Source organism: Nomascus leucogenys, chromosome 13 (genome assembly GCF_006542625.1).
Source record: "Nomascus leucogenys isolate Asia chromosome 13, Asia_NLE_v1, whole genome shotgun sequence".
Taxonomy (NCBI): Eukaryota; Metazoa; Chordata; class Mammalia; order Primates; family Hylobatidae; genus Nomascus; species Nomascus leucogenys.
This window is the reverse complement of record NC_044393.1, coordinates 78,927,299-78,951,090: the sequence shown is the minus strand read 5'-3', so window position 1 is coordinate 78,951,090 and position 23,792 is coordinate 78,927,299. Positions and strand designations below refer to the sequence as shown.

At 43.9% G+C, this 23,792-nt stretch overlaps 1 protein-coding gene across 1 annotated transcript in view; it reads left to right on the top strand.

Annotated features, from left to right (window-relative positions):
- Positions 1-2,127: 2,127 nt before the first annotated feature.
- Positions 2,128-23,792, top strand: part of ZC3HC1 (zinc finger C3HC-type containing 1) — a 34,561-nt gene continuing 12,896 nt past the window's right edge. The window contains exons 1-4 of the mRNA XM_003261325.3: positions 2,128-2,350; positions 4,438-4,549; positions 12,414-12,564; positions 13,941-14,024. Coding sequence (XP_003261373.2) covers positions 2,205-2,350; positions 4,438-4,549; positions 12,414-12,564; positions 13,941-14,024 — 493 coding nt within the window. The 5' untranslated portion in view covers positions 2,128-2,204. The remainder of the gene's footprint in view (positions 2,351-4,437; positions 4,550-12,413; positions 12,565-13,940; positions 14,025-23,792) is intronic.

Here is a 23,792-nt window from a genome sequence, read left to right as displayed (position 1 = left end):
TTAAAAAAATAAAAAATAAAAATAAGTCATCTATGAAAAGTGGGATGAGAAGTGGACTAGATAAAGGTAGTATAATTACTGGGAAGAATTAAGGTCCCACTTGAAGTCAAGAATATAAAGAGACAAGTTTGTCATTTCTCTTTAGCCATATTTAGTTGTATGGGTACAGAAGCAGTAATAGAGAACTTACTTCAACTGTGATTGAGGTTTTGTCAGGTAAGTACTATTAAGCAAGAGAGGCTCAAGGAAATCAAAGGGTATTCAAGAACATGTATTTTTTAGCTTATTTATTTTGCTTTTTATTATGATGTTGTCAAACATACTTAATAGCAGAAAGAATAATATAATGAACCCCACAATTCTATCATCCAAGTCCGATAGTTTAAAATTTTGCAATCTTTTTTCATCTATTCCTCCATGTTTTCCTGGATAATTTCAAAGCAAATTCCAAACATCATATCAGTTCACCTATAAATACTTCAAGATGCATTTCTAATAAAGAAGGGCTTTTAAGAACCATAACTACAATGCCATTATTACATATAGTGAAATCAACAATGATTCCTTCATATTAACTAAGTCTCAATCCATGTTCAAATTTTGCAAAGGAATGATGATAACAATTAGTAATGAATTTAAGCAGGCTAAGAAAAGAAGAAACAAGGGTGGTGGTGGAGTTAGGAACAGCAGAAAGGTAATTGGATCAATAGGTTGCAGGTCCTGCTGCTGGGAACATTGATAGAGTCAGGACCCCACAGGTAGCGTGCTGGAAGGGTAGGAGGTGATCCCACTTTCCTCTTTGCCCATTGTTTAGTCACATCAGTCTTCCAAACCTGGGGTGTTGGAAGATTCTGTACAGATTTCTTCCCTTCACTCTCATCCATCTCAGCTCCAGCACCTGATTTTTCTCAGGAGAATGCAGAAACTAAATTAGATTCTCCTATTATAATCTTGGTACATCCTTGGAGCACTTGTAATCGTAATTTTAAAACTATAGGAAAATTTATTTGACATCTAACTCCACCAAGATCTACAGCTCCTTTGCTCACGACTGTCATTGCTAGTGCCTAGAGACTATCAATAGGATGCTTTCGGCCAGGTGCGGTGGCTCACGCCTGTAATCCCAGCACTTTGGGAGGCCGAGGCGGGCGGATCACCTGAGGTCAGGAGTTCAAGACTAGCCTGGCCAACATGGTGAAATCCCGTCCCTACTAAAAATACAAAAAAAAAAAAATTTGCTGGGCGTGGTGGCGCATGCCTGTAATCCCAGCTACTCGGAGGCTGACGTCGGAGAATCACTTGAACCCGGGAGGCAGAGGTTGCTGTGAGCCGAGATCGTGCCATTGCACTGCAGCCTGAGCAACAAGAGCGAAACTCCGTCTCAAAAAAAAAAAAAAAAAAAAATACATAGGACGTTTTCAATAAATATTTGTTGGACAAAGCAAAGAGTATCAATAGTGTCAAATGCCACAGACTTCGAAATCCATCCATAACACGGTTCCAACAAGGATTCTAAATTATTTGCTTTCAAGTGAGGGTCACCATTTCCTCACCTGTAAAAAGACGCAACTTAGGAGGGTCGTATGAGTTAATTTTTTTTGTTGTTTTTTTTGAGATGGAGTTTCGCTCTTGTCGCCCAGGCTGGAGTGCAGTGGCGCGATCTCGGCTCACTGCAACCTCCGCCTCCCGGGTTCAAGCGATTCTCCTACCTCAGCCTCCCTAGTAGCTGAGATTACAGGCGCCCGCCAGCACGTCCAGCTAATTTTTGTATTTTTGGTAGAGATGGGGTTTCACCAGGTTGGCCAGGCTGGTCTCGAACTCCTGACCTAGGTGATCCGCCCGCCTCGGCCTCCCAAACCGCTGGGATTACAGGCGTGAGCCACTGCGCCCGGCCGTGTGAGTGAATATTACTTGAAAATGAAGTTGAGCCCCTCATCCCTGCTGAATTTGGACTGACAGCGTTCTAAAAATCTCTTATCAACCTAAATATGCTAGTTGATAAAAGAAACGATTAATCAAGATTGTCCTAAACAGTACAACCCTCCTTAAGCTCGCTCTAAGGTTCTAAAACGATCAGAAAAGGCATAGGCCCCCGCGGTCAGACTTTCCCAGCCAGGCTATCTCAAGAGGCGGATATTAACCTCTCAGGACGGAAGTTCCGGAGCCTTCAAACTCTCGGGGAAGCAGCTCGGCAGCGGACCAAGATGGCGGCGCCCAGTGAGGGACAAGCGTTTGCCGTAGGGGTTGAAAAGAATTGGGGTGCAGTAGTTCGCTTCCCAGAAGGGACCCCCCAGAAAATCCGGCAGCTGATAGATGAGGGGATTGCTCCGGAAGAGGGAGGCGTGGACGCGTGAGTTCACGAGTTAACCCTGGGTCCGGCGTTGGAAGATTGGAGAAGGCTTGGGGAAGGGGTGGCGGGTGGCGTGGGGGGGGGTTCCCCTCGGTCGGCGACTCGGGCAGTGGGGAAGGCTTCTTCTTAGAATCTGAAAGATTCTGGTTACTATGTTTGATCGGCTTTGATCTTCCCCTCGGGAGGTACCAGATTCCCAACCGCAGCCGAAATTTTGTCATCGGACATTGTTTTTGGAAGGAAAGAGGACCGTTAACTGAATGAGTTCACTTGACTTCTCTTAATTGGGGATTCTTAACCTTTTTTTGTGCCGTGGACCCCTTTGGCTCTCTGGAGAAGCTTATTAACTCTCAGAATATTTTTAAATGCTTAAAGTAAATTACATAGGATTATAAAGGAAACCAGTTAAATTGGAATGTAGTTATCAAGATAGTACAAGGAAAAAGTTATGCAGTAACATGCTTTTTATTAGAGTCCATAATATCTAGTAGTATGTGTTGTCAACCATAATTTTGAAGTAGTGATGAGCACAAAGTTATTTGAAAACATGCAACCACCATAATGTGGGAACATTATTTCCATTGGTGACAAATTAGCAGGTACTGCTAATAACTACTATGGTGTTTTTACCTTCATAATAGAAGAAAATGCTAAATCTTGTCATTTAGAGAGAAATAAATGTCATTTTTACCCATCCAAGTTTATGGATGCTGTGAATTTTTTTTCCCCAGGAACCACACCCCCTTGAGGCTCTCTGTGAATCTCTGAGAGTCTTAGAATAAGTTTATTTCTTTTGAGCTATAATCGTTGATGTAATCCTATTTTTATTAAAATAATGCTTGTCGCCGGGCACGGTGGCTCACGCCTATAATCCCAGCACTTTGAGGAGGCTGAAGCGGGCAGATCACGAGGTCAGGAGATCAAGACCATCCTGGCTAACACGGTGAAACCCCATCTCTACTAAAAATACAAAAAATTAGCCGGGCGTGGTGGCCCGCGCCTGTAGTCCCAGCTACTCGGGAGGCTGAGGCAGGAGAATTGCTTGAACCTGGGAGGCGGAGGTTGCAGTGAGCCGAGATCGCGTCACTGCACTCCAGCCTGGGTGACAGAGCGAGACTCCGTCTCTAAATAAATAAATAAATGCTTGTCTTTCAGCAGTTCCCCAGGCACTGTTGAAATGCCTTCCACTGAAAATGAGAGAACTGCTTTGCTGAGTTTTTTTCTCCCTGATTTTTTTTTCATGAAATCTCCCGAAGATCTTTACTTTGATTCGAATTTTCTAATTGGTTCTTTTTTTTTGGAAGGAGTGGGTATCAAAGGTCCCTCCAAGTAGAAATATCAGAATTGTTTTTTCTGCTGTTAAGAGTCGAATTTCTGCCAGGCGCGGTGGCTCACACCTGTAATCCCAGCACTTTGGGAGGCTGAGGTGGGCAGATCACGAAGTCAGGAGTTCCAGACCGACCTGACCAACATGGTGAAACCCCGTCTGTCCTAAAGATACAAAAAATTACCCGGGCCCACGCCCGGTGGTGCACGCCTGTAATCCCAGCTACTGGGGAGGCTGAGGCAGGACAATTGCTTGAACCTGGGAGGTGGAGGTTGCAGTGAGCCGAGATCACACCATTGCACTCCAGCCTGGGTGACAGAGGGAAACTCCATCTCAAAAAAAAAAAAAAAAAGGAGTCGAATTTCTGAAGAGATTCAAATTGTATAATGCATACTTGAAGTCTTGAGTCTTATTTTCTGTTTACTAAAGTTATGCAAAATACTTGTGGAGAACAGTGAGTGAGTGAGGAGAATAGTTTGCTAGGATTAGTGGAGCCCTGTAGAGGTAGAAATTGATTGAAGTTTAGATATGGGTAAACTGTAAAGGGTTTTGAATGCCAGACTGAAGAATTTGGATTTTATTTAGTAAGTATTATAAAACCATTGAAAATAATAAGCTGAGGAATGACGAGTAAAATGATTTTTAGGAAGCTTAAAATCCAGCGTTGGTCTGATTTATGATACGATGTGTAGAGAAGCTAGATAACTTAAGCAGAGGGTACTGTGAAAGGTTTACCAACAGTTTTGCCACTTTATATTAGGAAGGACACGTCTGCCACATCCCAGTCAGTTAATGGATCACCCGAAGCGCAACAGCCTTCATTGGAATCTACAAGCAAAGAAGCCTTCTTTAGCAGAGTGGAAACGTTTTCTATATCCTTTTTTAGTTCATGTGAATTGCACTTTCTGCCTGCTTCTAGAATTCCTCCAAGGTATTACACCACTTACTGTGATGTTTTAAACTTAAGAATCAAACCTTGGTAAGAAATTATATAGGAAAGACAGCGTCCTAATATGTTATCACTCAGAGGGACGGTTGAGGTTATCTAACCTTTTCTTTTTACAGAAGAAAAAACTAAGAGCCTGAGAAAAGAAGAAATAATAACTAATACTTGTATATAGTATGTTTTTGCATATATTATCACATTCGATCTTGACCTTAAACCTATGAAAATAAGCATTATTATTATACTTGTTTTACAGAAGAGGAAACAGTTTGGGGCAGGTTATATGACTTGCCCAAGATGAACCTGTTAGCAAATGGCAGATAGAGGATTATAATCTAATGTTTTTTAGATTATTAGAGACTATACTACTATAATGTCTCTTTCTAGATTTTCCTTTGTGTATTAGCTACCTATTGCTGCATAACAAATTGCCCTAAAACTTAGTGATCTTAAAACAACAAACAGTTTTTATTTCATAATTTCTGTGGATCAGGAATCCAGGCATGGCTTAGCTGAGTCCTCTGGCTCAGGGTCTCTCACAGGCTGCAATTAAGGTTGGTCAGGGCACTGTCATTTCAAGGCTCAACTAGGAAAATTGTCTCAAAAGAAACAAAAAAAGAAAACAAAACAAAACAAAATTAGCCAGGTGTGGTGGTGCTCACCTGTAATCCCAGCTACTCAGGAGTCTGAGGCAGGAGAATAGCTTGAACCTAGGAGGCAGAGTTTGCAGTGAGCCGAGATCGCGCCACTGTGTTCCAGCCTTGGCGGCAGAGCAAGACTCCGTCTCAAAAAAAAAAAAAAAAAAAAAAAAAAAAAAAAGGTCACTCCAATCAGATGGCACATTTGCAGGATTCATTTACTTGTTCTATTCAAGTTCATTTATCTGTTGCCAGAGATGCCTCCCACTTGTTCCTTGCTACGTGGCTCTTAGGAGTTCCACTTGGACTGGCTTCCGTCAGATGACAAAGAGAACACATAAACCAGCCTCATTTTGTAGTCTAATCTCAAAGTACATCTCATTTTGTCATATTTTATGCATTAGAAGCAAGTCACTAGGCCAGCCCATACTCAAGAGGAGCAGATAACACAAGGGCATGAATATAAGAAGGAGGGATCATTGGAGCCACCTTAAAAGCTGTTCACATCACCTTGCTTTGAGAGAAGTCTTTAGTAGCTCCAGCTGCTTTTTTTTCCTGCAAGTTTGCACCCCCACCCCAGTGTGTGTGTGTGTGTGTGTGTGTGTGTGTGTGTAGACAGAGTCTTGCTATGTTGCCCAGGCTGGTCTCGAACTCCCGGCCTCAAGCAATTATGCTGCCACAGCCTCCCAGAGGGTTGGGGGTACAGGCCTGAGCTGTCAAACCTGGCCCTGAATTTCTGTCTTATAAACTATTAACAAGGTCTTGACCTAGGAATCAAAAATTAACCAAAATTAAGCCATAAAATAAGCCAAATCACACATCTTTTTTTGATCAAGAAACTAATACTGGCTAGGCATGGTGACTTAGCCTGTAATCCTAGCACTTTGGGAGGCCAAGGTGGGCGGATCACCTGAGGTCAGGAGTCTGAGAGCAACCTGGCCAATATGGTGAAACCGTGCCTCTACTAAAAATACAAAACTAGGCCAGGCATGGTGGCTCACGCCTGTAATCCAAGGACTTTGGGAGGCTGAGGCAGGTGGATCACGAGGTCAAGAGTTTGAGACCAGCCTGGCCAACATGGTGAAACCCCGTCTCTACTAAAAATACAAAAATTAGCCAGGCATGGTGGCACATGCTTGTAGTCCCAGCTACTCGGGAGGCTGAGGCAGGAGGATCACTTGAACCTGGGAGGCGGAGGTTGCAGTGAGCCGAGATCATGCCACTGCACTCCAGCCTGGGCGACAGGAGTGAGACTCCATCTCAAAAAGAAAAAAAAGAAAATACACAATTAGCCGGGTGTGGTGGCATGCGCCTGTAATCCCAGCTACTCAGGAGGCTGAGGCAGGAGAATTGCTTGAGCCTGGGAGGCAGAGGTTGCAGTGAGCCGAGACCACGCCACTGCACTGCAGCCTGGGCATCAGAGCAAGACTCCGTCTCAAAAAAAAAACTTACACTGGAATATTACCCAGATGAAAAAGTAAGTGCATACCAGCTATCACATTGCATGTTTCAAGAAGAGACATTAAGTGTTATGTCATAAGTTTATTTACAAACATACCTAGTGTGCTGTATGCCTGAGTTCAAGAATTTGATCCATTGTTTTGTTTCCTTTTTTCCGCTCAACTTTTTTTTTTTTGAGACGGAGTCTCATTCTGTCGTCTAGGCTGGAGTACAGTGGTGCCATCTTGGCTCACTGTAACCTCCACCTCCTCGGTTTAAGCAATTCTCCTGCCTCAGCCTCCCGAGTAGCTGAGATTACAGGCGCCCGCCACCATGCCTGGCTAATTTTTTGTATTTTAGTAGAGATGGGGTTTCACTGTGTTGCCCAGGCTGGTCTCAAACTTTTGAGCTCAGGCAATCCGCCTGCCTCGGCCTCCCAAAATGCCAAGATTACAGTCATGAGCCACCATGCCCAGCCTTTTTTTCTTCAATTTTTATCTTCAGTTCCGGGGTACATGTGTAGGATGTGCGGGTTTGTTACATAGGTAAACGTGTGCCATGGTGGTTTACTGCACAGATCAATCCATTGCCTAGGTATTAAGCCCAGCATCTGTTAGCTATTCCTCCTGATGCTTTCCCTCCCCCGACTCCCACCTCCAACAGGCCCCAGTGTATGTCATTCCCCCCATGTGTCCATGTGTTCTCATCGTTCAGCTCCCACTTATAAGTGAGAACGTGTTTGGTTTTCTGTTCCTGTGTTAGTTTGCTGAGGATAATGGCTTCCAGCTTTATCCACGTCCCTGCAAAGGACATGATCTCGTTCCTTTTATGGCTGCATAGTATCAAAGAGATTGTGAGCTCAAACATCCATCTTAAGCAGTTGATGTCTTTTTTTTTTTTTTTTTTTTTTTTTTTTGCAATGGAGTCTTGCTCTGCCACCCAGGCTGGAGTGCACTGGTGTGATCTTGGCTCACTGCAACCTCTGCCTCCCAGGTTCAAGCGATTCTCCTGCCTCAGCCTCCCAAGTACCTGAGATTATAGGCTCCCACCACCATGCCCGGCTAGTTTTTGTATTTTTAGTTTCACCATGTTGGCCAGGCTGGTCTCAAACTCCTGAAGTCGGGTTATCCACCCGCCTCAGCCTCCCAAAGTGCTGGGATTACAGGCATGAGCAACTGCACCTGGCCTAGTTGATGTCTTATAAGGAAAAGTGCAGCAAATCAGATCCAAAGTACAAGTTGTCATAATTCATAATTGCCACTTGTTTTCCACTGAAAATGGCAAATTCTTCTCTGGGCTGTCATTTTGGCTCCTATAGACCATAGAGTTTGTGAAGCTGAGGATACTCTACCCCAACATGGCCAACATGGTACTGATGGGTAGCTCTGTGAAAGGAGCAGAGACTGAAGGCGGAAGAAACGTGGTACCACACCAAGTCCTCTGCTTTTCACTACTTTATTCCCTGTGTGCAAGGACAGAAAGACTTAATGGTAATTTTTTACAGTGATTCTTAAAAATTTTTAAATTACAGACTTACAGAAAGATTGCAGAGATTACAAAGAACCTTTTTTCCCTGAGCTATTTGAAAGTAAGCCACCAAAGTGATGTCTTACTACTCCCAAATATTTCCTACAAACAAGGACTTTGTCCTACATAACCAGAATGCAACCATCAAAATCAGAAAATTGACATTGATAAGTTACTACCCTCTAATCCTCAGACCCCAGTTTTTTCATCAATTATACTAATAACATTCTTTATAGTTGAAGCATCCAGTTGAGAATCACACAGTACATTTAGTTGTCATGTTGCTTTATTCTCCTTTAATCTGGAACATTTCCTCAGTTTTTTCTTGAATTTCATGATCTTGATACTTTTGAAGATAACAGAAGTTATGTTGTAGAGTGTATGTCAGTGACATTTGTTTGATGTTTCTTTGTGATTAGATTCAGGTTATGCAGGAGTGTCGTGATGCAATGCTGCATTCTCATTGCATCCTGTCAGGTGACACATGATTTCTGTTTTTCCCTTTATGGTGATGATCACTTTGATCACGTGATTAAGGGAGTATCTGGCATTTCTGTTGTAAAATAACTCTTTCCTCCTTTGTAAATAAAAAGTACTTTGTGGGGAGGTTCTTTGAAACTTTGTAAATATCCCATTCCTTATCAAACTTTATGTAATTGATTTATTTGTAGTAACATGGACTCATGATTTTCTTTGTTATTCAATGGGTTATAATTCATTACTATCATTATATATTTTGATACTCCAGTTGTTCCTTATTTAGTCAGTGACATCCCCCTCAGGTTGGCTTCTGTGGCCTTTTGACATGTCCCATAACCCATGACCTCTTTATTGCTTTCAGGAACAAGTTGTTCTCAGCTTATCTTGTATTTTTCTTGCCCCATCCCTGGAATCAGCCAATTCTACAAGGATCCTTGGCTGTTCTTCAATGGAGAATGTTATTTAAAAGCTAAGATCTGAACTGGGCATGGTGGCACACCTATAATCCCAGCACTTTGGGAGGCCCAGGCGAGAGAATTGCCTGAGCCCAGGAGAGACCAGCCTGGGCAACACAGCAAGATCCTGTCTCTATATAAATGAATGAATGAATGCCAAGATCTGGGTGCAGGGAGAACTCATAGCTACTGGGATGCCACTGTTCTCAGGCCCTCTCAGAGGAAAAAGCTAGAGAATATATGTTTATGTACACACACACACACAGATACACACACATTCACATGTATACACACATCTAAATTTACATCCATTTATCTCTATATATTAAAAAACGATGAGTTCCTGCTGACATCTCCAGTTGCAATTGTACATCACAGGATTCATTCTAGTTTTCTCCTTTTCCCTATTTTTCCCTCCCATATTCAACACTGTGAAACATAATTTGTTATTCTTAATATATTTACTACTTTGATCAATCCCCTATATGCGCTTAATATCCCATTTCTGCCATGCTGCCATCCTTTCTTGCATGAATCTCTCATCACCCCATTTAGGTCCTAGCACTCCACACTTGGCTGCCTGCAAATGAATGCCTGTTACATACCACTTTGGTTCTGACACCTTGGGCTGAGCTGCCTCTTCACAGCCTCCTGGCTCAAACATCTTCCTTGTTCACCGCCTAATGGCTTTAAGACTGAATTGCTCAGGAAAGGGAAGGTATTTTAACCTCCTTCTACCGTTATTTCTTGCATTAAATCTTGATTTTGATACAACATTTAGATCTATTTCCTTTTTGTTCATTGGCTATAAATTGATCACCATTTTGGATATGATGATTATTTATTTAACCATTACTTTTATTCTAGATAGTCATGGTTCCTTTAATATTTGTGTCTAAATTTTGTTTTCCAGTCTTCATTCTTCCTTTGCTGATGTTGGAATGTTTTTCAAATTCCTATATCCCTTTATAAAAATGTATAACTTCCCTGCATCTTCTTTCATATTTTATCCTTTTATTTTATTGTACTTTGTAAAATAAGAGCTCTTCAGGTAGAATTTTTCTTTTGAGACAGAATCTTGCTGTGTTGCCCAGGCTGGAGTGCAGGGGTACCGTCTCAGCTCACTGCAACCTCTGCCTCCCAAGTTCAAGTGAGTCTCCTGCCTCAGCATCCCCAGTAGCTGAGATTACAGGTACATATTACCACACCCAGCTGATTTTTGTATTTTTAGTAGAGATGGGGTTTCACCATGTTGGCCAGGCTAGTCTCAAACTTCTGACCTCAAGTGATCCACCCGTCTCAGCCTCCCAAAGTGCTGGGGCCACCGCACCCGGCCCAGGTAGATTATTAAAATCTGAGGCTGGGTGAGGTGGCTCACACTGTAATCCCAGTACTGTGGAAGGCTGAGGAGGGCCTCAGGCATTCAAGGTCAGGCGTTCGAGACCAGCCTGGCCAACATGGCAAAACCCCTTCTCTATTAAAATTACAAAAATTAGTGGGGCATGGTGGCGCACGCCTGTAATCCAGCTACTCGGGAGGCTGAGGCAGGAGAATCGGTTGAACCCAGGAGGCAGAGGTTGCAGTGAGCTGAGATCGTGCCATTGCATTCCAGCCTGGGCAACAGAGCAAGACTCCATCTCAAAAAACAAAACAAACAAAAAAAACTGGGCATTTAATATTAAGGAGTAATAAATGTTTTAGGATACCTTTCCAAATACATACTTACAGATGCTTTTAGCTATGTAAAACACATTCTCACACATCCCCATTGATATTAGCAATCAAACGTTAGAGGGATAATTTTATTGCCTTTATTCTTTGGAAAGTAAAAATGGTTGGGTACAGTAGGAGAACATAGGTGAATGGCAGAAAATATTTCTGTGTGTTTGACTTTGACCATTTCTTATTGTTTAGGCATATCCCAGTACTTTCATTGGTGCCTTTAAGTTCCTAGTATTTCAGATTCAGTGAAAATTAATGGATGCTATATTCTACCAGACAACCAATAATAAACTTTTTTTTTTTTTTTTTTTTTTTTTTGAGACAGGGTCTCATTCTCTTGCCCAGGCTAGAGGGCAGTGGTGGGATCGTATCTTACTGTGGCCTTGATCTCCTGGGCTCAAGCCATCCTCCTCCCTCAGCCTCTCAATTAGCTAAGACTATGGGTGTGCACCACCACATCCTGCTAATTTTTTGATTTTCAGTAGAGATGAAGTGTCGCCATGTTGCCCAGGCTGATCATCAACTCCTGAGCTCAAGTGATCCTCCTGCTTCAGCCTCCCAATGTGCTGAGATTACAAGCATGTGCCACTGTGCTTGGCCAATAAACATTTTAAACACATAAAATACATGGTGCTTCTTCAAGAATAAGTTAATAACTTTTCCCCTCCACTTACTACTTAAATGAACTTCATCATTCTGTGAAGTATGGGCCTGTGCATTAAAAATAGTTTTTACCACTTTTCTCATTGCCTTTCTCCTTAATGTTTAATCCTATATGCATTAAGAATGAGTTGGGCCAGGCTCAGTGGCTCATGCCTGTAATTCCAACACTTTGGGAGGCCAAGGTGGGTGGATCACGAGATCACAAGTTCAGGACCAACGTGGCCAAGATGATGAAACCCCGTCTCTACTAAAAATACAAAAATTAGCTGGGTGCAGTGATGGATGCCTGTAATCCCAGCTACTCGGGCGGCTGAGGCAGGAGAATCACTTGAACTCAGGAAGCGGAGGTTGCAGAAACCGAGCCGAGACTGTGCCATTGCACTCCAGCCAGGGTGACAGAGCAAGACTCTGTCTCAAAAAAAAAAAAAAGAATGAGTTAAGATTGTATTATGACTTATTCATTTTAATATACTTGCAGTGTTCACCTGTGATTCCAGCACTTTGGGAGGCCAAGGTGGGCAGATCATCTGAGGTCAGGAGTTCAAGACCAGCCTGAGCAACATGGTGAAACCCCATCTCTACCAAAAAATACAAAAATCAGCTGGGTGTGGTGGTGTGCACCTGTGGTCCCAGCTACTTGGGAGGCTAAGGTGGGAGAATTGCTTGAACCTGAGAGGGTGAGGTTGTAGTGAGCTTAGATCATGCCACTACACTCCAGCCTGGGTGACAGAGTGAGAACTTTTCTCAAAAAAAAACAAAAAAACAGTGTATGCATATACACACACACACACACACACACACACACACACACACAGAGACACACATACATATATATTTGCGGTGTTGTTTTTCTTAACATGGATACTCTTTGAAATGGGCAGGTAAGCCCCCCGAGCTGTCTCCACTCGTCTGTGCAAAATATGGCTGGGTCACAGTGGAATGTGATATGCTCAAGTGCTCTAGCTGTCAAGCTTTTCTCTGTGCCAGTTTACAACCAGCTTTTGACTTTGACAGATGTAAGTATAAGGTACAGATTACATTTTTCTCCACACTCAAATATATACTTTCCTGGTTTCCTAGGGGGGAGAGGGGGAAGGTCATTTTAGTTTGATCAAAAAATGCGTACTTCAATCTTTTTTTTTTTTTGAGATGGGGTCTTGCTTGTTGCCCAGGCTGAGCGAGATGTAATAGTGCAATTACAACTCACTGCAGCCTCAACCTCCTGGGCTCAAGCGATCCTTCCTCAGCCTCCCAAGTAGCTGGGACTGCAGGTGCAGTGCCACTACACCTGGCTAATTTTTTTTTTTTTTTTGTAGACGTGGGGTTTTACCATGTTGCCCAGGCTAGTCTTGAACTCCTGAGCTCAAGTGATCCGCCCACCTTGGCCTCCTAAAGTGCAGGGATTACAGGGGTAAGCCATAGTGCCTGGCAGTCTTTTTTTTTTTGAGACGGATTCTGGCTCTGTCGCCCAGTGCAGTGGTGCGATCTCGGCTCACTGCATGCTCCGCTTCCCGGGTTCACACCATTCTCCTGCCTCAGCCTCCCAAATAGCTGGGACTACAGGCGCCCGCTACCACACCTGGCTAATTTTTTGTATTTTTAGTGGAGATGGGGTTTCACCGTGCTAGCCAGGATGGTCTTGATCTCCTGACCTCGTGATCCACCCACCTCGGCCTTTCAAAGTGCTGGGATTACAGGCGTGAGCCACCGCCCCCGGCCTTTTTTTTTTTTTTTTTTTTTTTTTTTTTTTTTTTTTTTAACTAAGCTAGCTACTTCAGCATGGACTTGACTTAATGTAATCTAGGTAACAGCAGCATGTTTACTTTATTATTCCAAAATTTATACTTCTAGACGAAGAGTGACAAAGGACTTTTATGAAGGCTCACACTTTGGAATGCTCTGCTTTATAAGATACATGGGGACCAGGTGCAGTGGCTCACGCCTGTAATCCCAGCACTTTGGGATGTTGAAGTGGGTGGATCACATGAGGTTGGGAGTTTGAGACCAGCCTGACTAACATGGTGAAACCCCATTTCTACTAAAAATACAAAACACTACTCAGGTGGCCGAGGCAGGAGCATCGCTTGGGCCTGGGAGATGGAGGTTGCAGTGAGCCGAGATTGCACCACTGCACTCAAGCCTGGGCGACTGAGCAAAACTCTGTCTCAAAAAAATAAAAAATAAAAATGAGATACATGGTATCTCCTTTGTTGATCTTAGGATCTCAATTTAGAACCTGCTTTGTGGAAAATATTAAGATTATGTACTTGCTAATATTTTCTCATTTTAAAATTCTCTTATTTTTAGTTAAATCTCTGCTCTTAGAGGCCATTCATTGGATTCTGAATCTATGTAGTGTTTTTTAAGGTGTTGCTGTTTATGTGGATTTCAGATAAGCAACGATGTGCTGAGCTGAAGAAAGCCTTGTGTACTGCCCATGAGAAGTTCTGTTTCTGGCCAGACAGCCCATCCCCAGGTACTTATTTTTGAGAATTCCTGTTCACCATTTTTCCTTTGTCATTTCATTTCTAATATTGTCTATTTGTTTGTGAAAACCTAGTCTTTGAAGTTTCTTTTTCTCCTTTTCTTTGTTTTTTTTTTGAGATGGAGTTTCACTCTAGTTTCCCAGGCTGGAGTACAGTGGCGCGATCTTGGTTCACTGCAACCTCCACCTCCCGCGTTCAAGCGATTCTCCTGCCTCCGCCTCCAGAGTTGCTAGGATTACAGGTGTGCACCACCATGCCCAGCTAATTTTGTATTTTTAGTAGAGATGGGTTTCACCATGTTGGTCACTCTGGTCTCGAACTCTTGACCTCAGATGATCCACCCATCTCGGCCTTCCAAAGTGCTAGGATTACAGTGGTGATCCACTGCGCCCGGCCTCTTTTTCTCCTTTTCTATTTGCATTATTTCCAGAAAAACTTATATTCACTTGTGTTATTACTTACCTTCATGAAGTGCATTTGACATGCTCAAGGCTTTAGACATATATATGCATTATCCCATTTAATCCTTACAGGGTCCCTGGGAGGTAGATACTACCAACCCAGTTCTTTTTTTTTTTTTTTTTGAGACAGAGCCTCGCTCTTTCGCCCAGGCTGGAGTGAGGTGGCATGATCTCAGCTCACTGTAGCCTCCACCTCTGAGGTTCAAGCGATTCTCCTGCCTCAGCCTCCCGAGTAGCTAGGATTCCAGGTGTCTGCTGCCACACCCTGCTAATTTTTAAAATTTTTTGTAGAGATGGGGTTTCACCATGTTGGCTAGGCTGGTCTCAAACTCCTGACCTCAAGTGATCTACCTGCCTTGGCCTCCCAAACTGCTGGGATTACAGGCGTCAGCCACTGTGCCCGGCTACAACCCAGTTCATTTAGGTGAGGAAACTAAGAATCAGAGGTCTTAAAACCAGCCAGAGAGAAGCTATAACTAAGTTTAATCTGATTTCAAACCCTCTGCTTTTCCCACCACACCAGGCAACGCCATGTTCTACCTAGGCTTCCTGTAGAGGGAGTACTAACAGCAATAATGGTGGAAGTTAAACAGGGTTCATTTGCTAAAGAAGACTCACAGGACCCCAAGTGAGAGTGATTACAAATCTGCAGTTTATTACAGTAAAACAGTACACTGTCACAACAGCACTGAAGTAAGGGTGTCATCACAGCCACAGGCTGCCTGTCTGGGGAGGCCACGTCCAACCTCCTATTTCTTGTCTATATAAGGGCCATGAGAGGACATACTCTCCCTTGAATCAGGAACTACTGATGTATGCACAGAACACTTTGGAATAAGAGAGCCCAAAGTGTAATCTCAACTGGGTTTTTAAAAATATTTTGTTCATCAGCCAGGCACAGAGGCTCCCAACCATAATCCTAATACTGGGAGGCCAAGACAGGAGGATCACTTGAGTTTAGGAGTTTGAGACCAGCCTAAGCAATAAATAAAAAGAGACCTCATCTCTATGAAAAATAAAAAATATTTTGTTGATCACGTAGGCATATTCCTGCTAAGTAAACAGCTTCAACAGCAGAGCCCTCTGGTGGGGAATCTAAGAGCAAGTATAAAAAATTCTTTAGACCCATAGTTAAAAAGCAACACTATTCATCTGTATATTTCATGCCTTGACCAGGAATCAGTGCCATATCGGTATATTTTTTATTTCAGTAGGATGGCAGGCTAATTCCAGGGTCACTGATGGCTAGGAATATTCCATGATTTACCACTAAAAGGAAAAAATAGATTGAAAATAACCAGAGATTCCCCTCTACCTTTGATCAATGAAAGGGTGGTAGAAAAGGGATTATTAAATAAAATTGTTTAAGTGAAGATGATTGTATAATAAGGATTTCCTGCTGTTGAAATAGCTAGGATTTACTAGTTATTTACCTGTATTGTATAACAAAACTTGGTCCTATGAGGATTTGATTCCATCCTTGTCTAGTGCACTCAGTCCAAGTTTTTTTTTTTTTTTTTTTTTTTTCTTGAGACAGAGTCTTGCTCTGTCACCCAGGCTGGAGTGCTGCAATGGCTCAGTCTAGGCTCACTGCAACCTCTGCTTCCCGGGTTCAAGCAATTCTCCTGCCTCAGCCTCCTGAGTAGCTGGGACTATAGGTGCGTGCCACCACACCCGGTTAATTTTTGTATTTTTAGTAGAGACAGGGTTTCACCATGTTGGCCAGGCTGGTCTTGAATTCCTGACCTCAAGTGATCCGCCTGCCTTGGCCTCCAAAAGTGCTGGGAGGCCTCTAGGCGTGAGCCCCCGCGCCCAGCCGTCCAGGTTTTTAAGGTCTGTCCAGGGCTCTACTGGTGATTCCCAACTCTTGTCACTATACATTTTGCTTTCTTGATCTCATTCATAACTTGAGCTACCACCTCGGAGACCTCTAATTCCTATCCAGACCTCTCTTTTGAGCTTGACTCATGTTTTCATCTATCTTCCAAACATTTCCACTTAATATTATAGGTACCTGGAACTCAATGTGTATAAAACTGAACTCTTCATCTTATACCTAAAACTTTCTCCATCTTGGCAAATGGCACTGACCTCCCATCCAGTTGTCCTAGCCAGAAACCTGAAAGTCACTTTAGATGCTCTTCTCTGTCATCACCCACTTTGACCTATCCATTCTACCTCCTACATGGATCTTAGATATGACCTTTCAATTATATGATCCCTTGGTTTGGTTCTTTAACATTAAAAGGACATTTGTGTGGATAAAAGAACACTCAATTATTTCACTTTATGCTTAAATTTATTAAGCAAAACTAATAATTTTGAAGGCAATTTTTTTTCTGACATTTACCAATAATTATAAACTAAATTAAATTTCTTTAAACATTTTATTTATTTTATTTTACGTTATGTTATGTTATGTTATGTTATTTTATTTTGAGATGGAGTCTCGCTCTGTCACCCAGGCTAGAGTGCAGTGGCACGATCTTGGCTCACTGCAACCTCTGCTTCTTGGCTTCAGGCAATTCTCCTGCCTCAGCCTTCTGAGTAGCTGGGATTACAGGTGCCCACCACCATGCCTGGCTAATTTTTCCCTCCTGAGTTCAAGCGATTCTCCTGCCTCAGCCTCCCAAAGTGTTATTTTTAGTAGTGAAGAGGTTTCACCATTTTGGCCAGGCTGTCTTGAACTCCTCTCCTCAGGTGATCCACCTGCCTCTGCCTCCCAGAGTGCTGGGATTACAGGCGTGAGCCACCGCTCCCACCCTTACCTTGACTTTTAAAGCCAACTTTGTTTTCTCTCCAACTTTTCCCTTGGGTTGCAAATTCATACAGAGTCAACAAGTGCACCAAAGAAAATCCCCTGAATTGTGAAAAAATACCAGGCATATTACTCTTCAGAAAAATCAAAGCTAGAATGTTTATCTATTAAAATATCTCTCCCACCTAGGCTCAGATCAAAAGGCTTCACTGTTGTGTCTCAGAAAGGGGCAGACTCCTTCCTTCCAAATCACCCCATCACAGAACACCCATTGCTAAGTAGCAAGCCAGAGGGTTAGACTAGATGCCCCATAAGAGGAGACTTCAAAGTGTTGAGACTTTCAAGTGTAGCCTGTGAAGGAAAATCTTAATCTGTGGATGACAAAATAAGTGCTTCAGGAACACTTACTCCAAATCCACATTCTGCAATACAGTCCAAGAAAAAAGGCAAAGTGGCGAGTCACGATGGCTCACGCCTGTGATCCCAGCAGTCTGGAAGGCCAAGGCGGGAGGACCACAAGGTCAGGAGTTCGAGACCAGCCTGGCCAATGTGGTGAAACCCCATCTCTACTAAAAATACAAAAAAATTAGCCGGGCGTGGTGGCTCACACCTGTAATCTCAGCTACTAGGGGATGTTGAGGCAGGAGAATCGCTTGAACACTGCACTCCAGCCTGGGCGACACAGCGAGACTCCATTTAAAAAAAAAAAAAAAAAGTGCTGGTGTATTTGGGGAATGCTGAATAGTTTCACAGGGCTCACTGCAACCTCTGCCACCCAGGTTCAGGTGAGAAACTACGAGATTTTTTGAAGAAGGAAGCCACTTCACTCAGCTGTTTTTTTTGTTTTTTTTTTTTGAGACGGTCTCACTCTGTCGTCCAGACTTGAGTGTAGTGGCTCGATCTCAGCTCACCACAACCTCCGCTTCCCAGGCTCAAGCGATTCCCCTGCCTTAGCACCCCCAAGTACCTGGGATTACAAGTGCATGCCGCTACCACCTGGCTAAGTTTTGTATTTTTAGCAGAGATGGGGTTTCACCATGTTAGCCAGGCTGGTCTTGAACTCCTGACCTCAAATGATCCACTCTCCTCGGCCTCCCAAAGTGCTACGATTATAAGTGTGAGCCAATGTACCTGGCCTGTAGGCTGAATTTGAAAGACCAGCAATAGTGGGTAAAAGCAAAAGGCCAAAGGATGGTACATTTGGGGAATGCTGTAATAGTTTCACAGGGCTGGCTCACAGTGTCCCTGTGGGGAGAAGAGAAGACTAAAGTGTAGACAGTGGCCAAACCATGATTTTATTAAATGTATGTGTTGAGAAGCTATGAGATTTTTTGAAGGAAGAGATGTTATAGATAACATGAACTAGGGTAAAGTACAAACTGTAAGGGGTAAGTCTCGAGGCAAAGAACTAAACTTAGAAGACAAAAAAGGACTTAAAGTAATAACCCCAGCCAGGCATGGAGTCTCACGCCTGTAATCCCAGTGTTTTGCAGGGCTGAGGTGGGAGGATCACTTGCGGCCAGGAGTTTGGGACCAGGCTGGGCACCCTGTCTCTACAAAGAAAAAATTTTTTTAAATTAGCCAGATGTGGTGGCATACCCCTGTCATCCTAAGCTACTGGTGAGGTTGAGGCAGGAGGATCCCTTTAACCCAGGAATTCGAAGTTACAGTGAGCTATAATCATGTCACTGCCCTCCAGCCTGCAGCAAGACCCTGTCTCCTTTTTTTTTTTTTTTTTTTGAGGCGGAGTCTTGCTCTGTCACTCAGGCTAGAGTGCAATGGCATGGTCTCGGCTCATTGCAAGCTCCACCTCCCGGGTTCATGCCATTCTTCTGCCTCAGCCTGCCGAGCAGCTGGGACTACAGGCGCCTGCCACCACACCTGGCTAATTTTTTATATTTTTAGTAGAGACGGGGTTTCACCGTGTTAGCCAGGATGGTCTCAATCTCCTGACCTCGTGATACACCCGCCTCGGCCTCCCAAAGTGCTGGGATTACAGGCGTGAGCCACCACACCCGGCCGACCCTGTCTCTTAAAAAAAAAAAAAAGAAAGAAAGAAAAACAGGATAGAATAATAATATGCAGCATTAAATTGGGAAAATAAATTATAAACTCAAGGTGTTAAAATAGAAACCTAGCAGTGATGGCTACATGGATGTGCATGTCAAAACTTATCAAACATGCAGTTTATGTCAATTAGACCTCAGTAAGGCTGTTTAAAAAAATATCTTTTCCAGTTTTGCTATTAGAAGGGGCCCAAATGCAGTAACAGCAGCACTTCTGCCCACACTTCTTTGCATTGTTAGCAACCAGATTTTGGTCCCTCATTTTAGTCTATTATGATTAAAAGGATCAGGATCTTTGGAGAGTTGCTGATTCCATGTCTTGGGGCAAGGACAATAAATCAACTTGGATCCAGAATATCCTGTTGTTGCTAGAAAGCAAGAATGCTTTCAAGAATGCTACAGACAGGCCAGGCGTGGTGGCTCACACCTGTAATCCCAACACTTTTGGGTGACTGAGGCAGGCAGATCACGAGGTCAGGAGTTTGAGACCATCCTGGCTAACACAGTGAAACCCCATCTCTAATACAAATACAAAAAACAAGCCAGGCATGGTGGCATGTGCCTGTAGTCCCAGCTACTCGGGAGGCTGAGGCAGGAGAATTGCTTGAACCCGGGAGGCAGAGGTTGCAGTGAGCCAAGATCGTGCCACTGCACTGCAGCCTGGGCGACAGAGCAGGACTCTGTCTCGGGAAAAAAAAAAAAATGAATGCTACAGACAATGCTAAAAGAATAGAATAGCCAGCTTAAAGGAGATCCATTACCCCACTTGTGAATATCTGAAACTCAAATAAGAGAATAATCATTACAATTAAACTAAAATGCAGCCAGCGTAGTCCCAGCACTTTCGGAGGCTGAAGTGGGCGGATTGCTTGAGTCCAGGAATTGAAGACCAGCCTGGACAATATAGTAAAACCCCATCTCTACAAAAAATACAAAAAATTAGCTGGGCATGGTTACGCATATCTGTGGTCCCAGCTACTCGGGAAGCTGAGGTGGCAAGATCGCGTAAGCCTGGGAGGTTAAGGCTGTGGTGAGCCATGATTGCACCACTGCACTGCAGCAAAGGAAAAAGATGTCTCACTCTGTTGCCCAGACTGACCTTGAACTCTTGGGCTTAAGTGATACTTCTGCCTCAGTATCCAGAGTAGCTGGGCTTACAAGTGCCACCTGGCTAATAATAATTAATTTTAAAAATTAATTTTAGTAAGCAGGAGAGCACTGATATATTTGTAAGTATTATTTTTTCTATCAGGTAGTCCATCCCTCCCTTCCTCCCTCCCTCCTTCCCCTCCTTCCCATCTTTCCCTTCCTTCCTTTCTTTCTTTTCCTTCCCTTCCTTTCCTTCCCTCCCGCCCTTCCTTCCTTCCTTCCCTTCCCCCTTTCCCCTCTTCCCCACGCTCCCTCCCTTCCTTCCTTCCTCCCTTCCATTTCTTCTATCAAGTACACGTTTCTGTCTCCTCTCTCTCTCTCCCAGGCTACAGTGCAGTGGCACAATCATAGCTCACTGTAGCTTTGAATTCCTGGGCTTAAGCAATCCTCCTGCCTCAGCCTCCTGAATAACTGTGACTACAGGCATATGCCACCACATCCAGCTAATTTTTTTGTTTTTTTTGGTAGAGATGGGGTCTCACTATATTGCCCAGGCTGATCTCAAACTCCTAGCCTCAAGTGATCCTCCTACCTCAGCCTCCCAAAATGTTAGGATTACAGTCATGAGCAATTGTACCTGGCCTCAAATACATGTTTCTTGTCTCAATCTGTGTAAGATGTCTTCAGTGGGGATGGTGGAGGAAGGGCATCTGAAAATCTTCTATGAGAGCAAAAAGAACACTTACAAAAATTATCAAAATCAACTTACCTTTTTTTTTTTTTTAGATGGAATCTTGCTCTGTTGCCCAGGCTGGAATGCAATGGCGTGGTCTTGGCTCACTGCAACCTCCACCTCCCATGTTCAAGCAATTCTCCTGCCTCAGCCTCCCAAGTAGCTAGGATTTACAGGCATCTACCACCATGCCTGGCTAATTTTTGTATTTTTAGTAGAGACAGTGTTTCACCATGTTGGCCAGGCTGGTCTTGAACTGCTGACCTCGTGATCTGCCCACCTCGGCCTCCCAAAGTGTTGGTAGTACAGGCGTAAGCCACTGTGCCTGGCCTCAAAATCAACTTTCACAGGATGATTGGACAGAGATTTCTTTAAATGCCTGGAACCAATAAGTCCCCCAGTCTTGCCAAGGAGCTCTGTGTGTGGTGAGGGGAGCACACCTTCAGTAGTCAAGCAAGCAGTGTGCAGCTCTGTGTTAACCTTCACTTCCTGCTTGTGCAGAACCTCAGCATCAGCCACAGATGAGAGCTTAGGGCCTTTTCAGGTCCTTCTTGGGCATGTGTATAGCTCTATATTTGCACATGTCCTTCTAGATTCCAGGGAATATGTCAGAGCCTTTCAAGCCTGCCTATGGACATTTCATTTCCCAGCTTTTAAGGTTTTTGGTCAGCTTGTTATTTGCTCCAACTCATACTGCTGCCTGAAAGCAACTGTGATGTTAAACAGTTGCCAATGATCATTTTTCAAAACGTGTCTGGGGAAAAGGGTGTTCTCACTGGGACAGTATGATGTTCCAGGCAACTGCCACACAGATCAAATAATGGTGGTTCTCTGGAATGGGGCTTTGAAGGAGCTCCACCTCTTTTCTGTGCTCTCCAGTGACTGCTAAGCTACTGGTTTTCACCATGATTGTGAGGATGTTGGTTTTCTTTTTTCTTTTTTTTTTTTTTGAGATGGAGTTTTGCTCTTGTTGCCCAGGCTGGAGTGCAATGGCTCAATCTCGGCTCACCAAACCTCCACCTCCCGGGTTCAAGCGATTCTGCCTCAGCCTCCCGAGTAGCTGGGATTACAGGCATGCGCCACTATGCCCGGCTAATTTTGTGTTTTTTGTAGAGATGGGGTTTCTCCATGTTGGTCAGGCTGGTCTCAAACTCCCAACCTCAGGTGATCCACCCGCCTTGGCCTCCCAAAGTGCTAGGATTACAGGCGTGAGCCACCACGCCCTGCTGGGTGTGGGTTTTCAAGGCTACCACAGAGCTGAGCTGGGGAAGGGGAGATGGAAACGAGAGTTAAAACATCACAAAATGGGCCGGGTGCAGTGGCTCACGCCTGTAATCCCAGCACTTTGGGAGGCCGAGGCGGGCGGATCACGAGGTCAAGAGATGGAGACCATCCTGGCCAACATGGTGAAGCCCCATCTCTACTAAAAATATAAAAAATCAGCTGGGCGTGGTGGCAGGTGCCTGTAGTCCCAGCTACTCGGGAGGCTGAGGCAGGAGAATCACTTGAACCCGGAGGCGGAAGTTGTAGTGAGCCAAGATTGTGCCACTGCACTCCAGCCTGGCAACAGAGTGAGACTCTGTCTCAAAAAAACAAAAAAATCACAGAACGGCTGGGCGCAGTGGCTCATGCCTGTCTGTAATCCTCGCACTTTGGGAGGCCAAGGCGGGTGGATCACCCAAGGTTGGCAGTTTGAGACCAGCCTGGCCAGCATGGTGAAACCCCCTGTCTACTAAAAATACAAAAATTACTCACGCCTGTAGTCCCAGCTACTTGGGAGGCTGAGGCGGGAGAATTGCTTGAACCCGAGAGGTGGACGCTGCAATGAGTCAAGATTGCGCCATTGCACTCCACCTGAGCGACAAGAATGAAACTCCGTCTCAAAAAAATAAATAAAATAAAATAAAAAAAAAGCCGAGATAGCTTTATGTTCGCTTCTAACTAAGACAAAAATTAAAAATTCTTATTTAAAAAAAGGAAAGAATTGCCAGGTACGGTGGCTCACATCTGTAATCCCAGCACTTTGGGAGTCCGAGGCAGGCAGATCACATGAGGCCAGGAGTTCGAGACCAGCCTGGCTAACATGGCAAAACCCCGTCTCTACTAAAAATACAAAAAAAATTAGCCAGGCATGGTGACACGTACCTGTAATCCCAGCTACTCGGGAGGGTGAGGCACAAGAATCATTTGAACCTAGGAGGTGGAGGTTGCAGTGAGCCAAGATCATGCCCCTGCACTTTAGCCTGGGCAACAGAGCAACACTGTCTCAAAAAATAAAATAGCTTTGAAAAGAAAGCAGGATTCCTGCAGGGTTGGTTAATTTATTGGCTCAGAGATAGCACTAAAGACCCAGTCCTTGCAAGAAGCATGTCATCTTGTTCTAAAACTAGTTCCTCTCAAGGTTTCTTGATGGCAGCAGTTGGAAGAGTCATGTGCAAATGTCATCTAGCCTTCCCGTAGTCACAGAATCCCTCCAGCCCAACACCTTTCATGTCTATTTGCCACAACTAGATCAAATACCCCTTCCTAAATGGGTCACTGTTAAGGAAAACGCTGCTGTTGTGATTGGTAGAGACAAGTCAGGAATTTACCCTGTGAGAAAGACAAGACACCAAACAAAACCCTGCTTCTGCTAGCAAGGCAGGAGCAGG